Consider the following 2,743-nt stretch of genomic DNA (forward strand, 5'->3'; position numbering starts at 1 on the left):
GAAAAGTGGCATGATAGTGTAAAGGCCCAATGGGGAGAGTGTTGAAAAAGGGTCAATTAGGAAAAGGTGTGAGAAAAAGAGAGAAAGCAAGTGAAAATGGAATGGGTGTGGTTTTTGTCCAGAGCCTGCTGCTTGCAGCTGTTTCTCCAGGTAAAATGAAGTCTTACAGGAGACCTTCCCCAACTGTCTGTCTAACCGGTTTCTTCCTTTCTCCCCTCTCAAGTGTTCTGGGGTCTTACTGCAGGGAGGGTCTGTGTGGATACACACAGACCTCAGCCACTTTGGGCGAAGTCCAGTATGGACCGGGAACAGTCTGCAAATCAGCCAGTGAGCAGTTTTGGTGATGCCCTGAGGTGTTGAAAGCCTGGGCTGTGTAGAAGGATGTGTCAGAGCATGAGTGGGCTCTTGGAGGCGGGTGTTGGACCTTTGTTGCCACTGGGGACATTGATCCAAGGAAATGAAGGTGCCAGTAAACAGGAGAATTGTGCATGGATTGAACTAGACATTTGGAAGGGAATAAGTGATCAAGTGTAGAAGGAGAGAATTGGAGGGAGAAGCAGAAATAAGAGGGGTACTGAGTGTCAAGGGAGGTTTACCACAGATATCTTTTCTGAAGACTCTGAAGGGTATGTGGGAGGTTGAGGACATTTCTGGAAACTGAGGATAGAAAATAACAAGGAGAAGTGGGATGAGGGAAAGCTTCAGGCACAAGATAATTAAAAGCATTCAAAGGCAATAGAAATATATCTAACATGGAGATGGTAACACTACCCTGGCTACCCCACCTTGTCCACTGGAGGGACTTATTACCTTCCTGATAGGTGTCTTCCTCTGGTCTGTTTCCACTAGTCCGTGCTGTACATACAAAGTGAGTTTACTTTTCAGTTGATGAACATTCTTAATGATTCCCCCTTGTTGGCAGGGTAAACCCCAGAGTCCCCAACAGTCCTTCACAAATTGGTACTAATCTTTGTCTCCAACTTTATTTTTTGCTATTCTCCTCTTTATCCAGCCATAAACGATGCATTTCTGCCTGCTGTCTGTCTTCTTGGAATGTTTTTCCCTTCTTCTACGTGTAACTACCTTGTATTCCTCTTTCAATATCCAGCTTGTAAGTGTCTCAGATATGCAAGTGCTTTTATGTTATTCACCCACTCAGTGAACAAGTCTTTTGTTCTGTATTATTTCAGATCACATCACCCAAATTGCTGCTTCTTGGTGGTGACCACATGGTGAATATGCACAATATGACTGAATTTATTTTTCTGGGACTCTTTCCCAACCAGAAGGTGCAGAGAGTTTGCTTCGTGATATTTCTGCTCTTGTACACAGCGACTGTCCTGGGGAATTTCCTCATTGTGATCACTGTCATGACCAGCAGGAGTCTTGGTTCCCCCATGTACTTCTTCCTCAGCTACCTGTCCTTTGTGGAGATCTGTTATTCTTCCACTACAGCCCCCAAACTCATTTCAGATCTGCTGACTGAAAGGAAAACCATATCTCTGTGGGGCTGCATGAGTCAGTGTTTCTTCATGCACTTCTTGGGTGGCACTGAGATTTTCCTGCTCACTGTCATGGCCTATGACCGCTATGTGGCCATCTGCAAGCCTCTCAACTACACCACCATCATGAATCGGCAGGTGTGTGCTGTCCTCGTAGGCATAGCATGGGTGGGAGGCTTTGTGCATTCCTTTGCCCAAATCCTTCTTGTCTTCCAATTGCCCTTCTGTGGCCCCAATGTGATCAACCACTACTTCTGTGACCTGCTTCCCCTTCTCAAACTTGCCTGCTCTGACACCTTGCTCACTGGTCTGCTGATCGTTGCCAATGGGGGAACCCTGTCAGTGATCAGCTTTGGTGTCCTTTTAGTATCCTATGTGGTCATCCTGCTCCATCTGAGGACTCGGAACTCTGAGGGTTGGCACAAAGCTCTCTCCACCTGTGGGTCCCATGTCACCATGGTTGTCTTGTTTTTTGGGCCCTGCATCTTCATCTATCTGAGGCCTTCTACCAATCTGCCTGTAGACAAGATGGTGGCTGTGTTTTACACAGTGATAACCCCACTCCTCAACCCTGTCATCTATTCCCTGAGAAATGCTGAAATGAAGAAGGCCATGAAGAAGCTATGGATCAGGACAATGAAACTAAATAAGAAATAGAGGCTGAGTCTCTGTATTGATCCTTGGTTTCAGAATGATGCTGAGTCCAAACTAAAGGAGCAGAACGAGCTGAAGGAAAGTTCACAGGTTTTGTTAACTCTAGAGTTATTCTACTAAGTGTTGTCCTTCTTCAAAAGCTTCCTTTTGATATTTCTGCTCTTGCACACAGCGACTGTCCTATATTTCTGCTCTTGTACACAGCGACTGTCCTCCAGGACACTCGCTGTGTACAAGAGCAGAAATATCACTTGTAAAATATTTCCACTTATGGATGTACTAATTTTTACTACAATAAATAATAATATTCTTGAATGGAAATCTTTATTCTCTGATTTTCTTTATTTTGGGGGGGTTTTCTTTCTATAGTGATTTTAGCGTTAAAGACCTTTGATGCACAGTGTCAAACTGAATCACCTAGCTTGTGAAAGTGCTCTTGACAAAATTGAACCCTGTCATTATACACTTTTTGATGAGAAATAAGATTTTACATCATCTTAAAGTCTATTCTCATAAGACACTTATTAATTACAAAGGGAAAAAATGTAGCTTTATGGTCGCCCAAGTGAACATCACAAGGAACGAGG

General features: G+C 44.0%; 1 protein-coding gene across 1 annotated transcript; it reads left to right on the top strand.

Annotated features, from left to right (window-relative positions):
* The first annotated feature begins 1,205 nt into the window (after positions 1 to 1,205).
* Positions 1,206 to 2,217, top strand: LOC103277300 (olfactory receptor 4X2-like). Its single transcript, XM_008074700.1, has one exon. The coding sequence runs from the start codon at positions 1,230 to 1,232 to the stop codon at positions 2,157 to 2,159; it is 930 nt and encodes a 309-aa protein (XP_008072891.1). The 5' UTR covers positions 1,206 to 1,229; the 3' UTR covers positions 2,160 to 2,217.
* The last annotated feature ends 526 nt before the right edge of the window (positions 2,218 to 2,743 follow it).

Source organism: Carlito syrichta, unplaced genomic scaffold (assembly GCF_000164805.1).
Source record: "Carlito syrichta isolate Samal-C Ts95f unplaced genomic scaffold, Tarsius_syrichta-2.0.1 Scaffold317056, whole genome shotgun sequence".
Lineage (NCBI taxonomy): Eukaryota > Metazoa > Chordata > Mammalia > Primates > Tarsiidae > Carlito > Carlito syrichta.

Excerpts from the sequence above, each read along its gene's own strand:
- LOC103277300 (XM_008074700.1), top strand. The coding sequence starts at position 1,230 with ATGGTGAATATGCACAATATGACTGAATTTATTTTTCTGGGACTCTTT.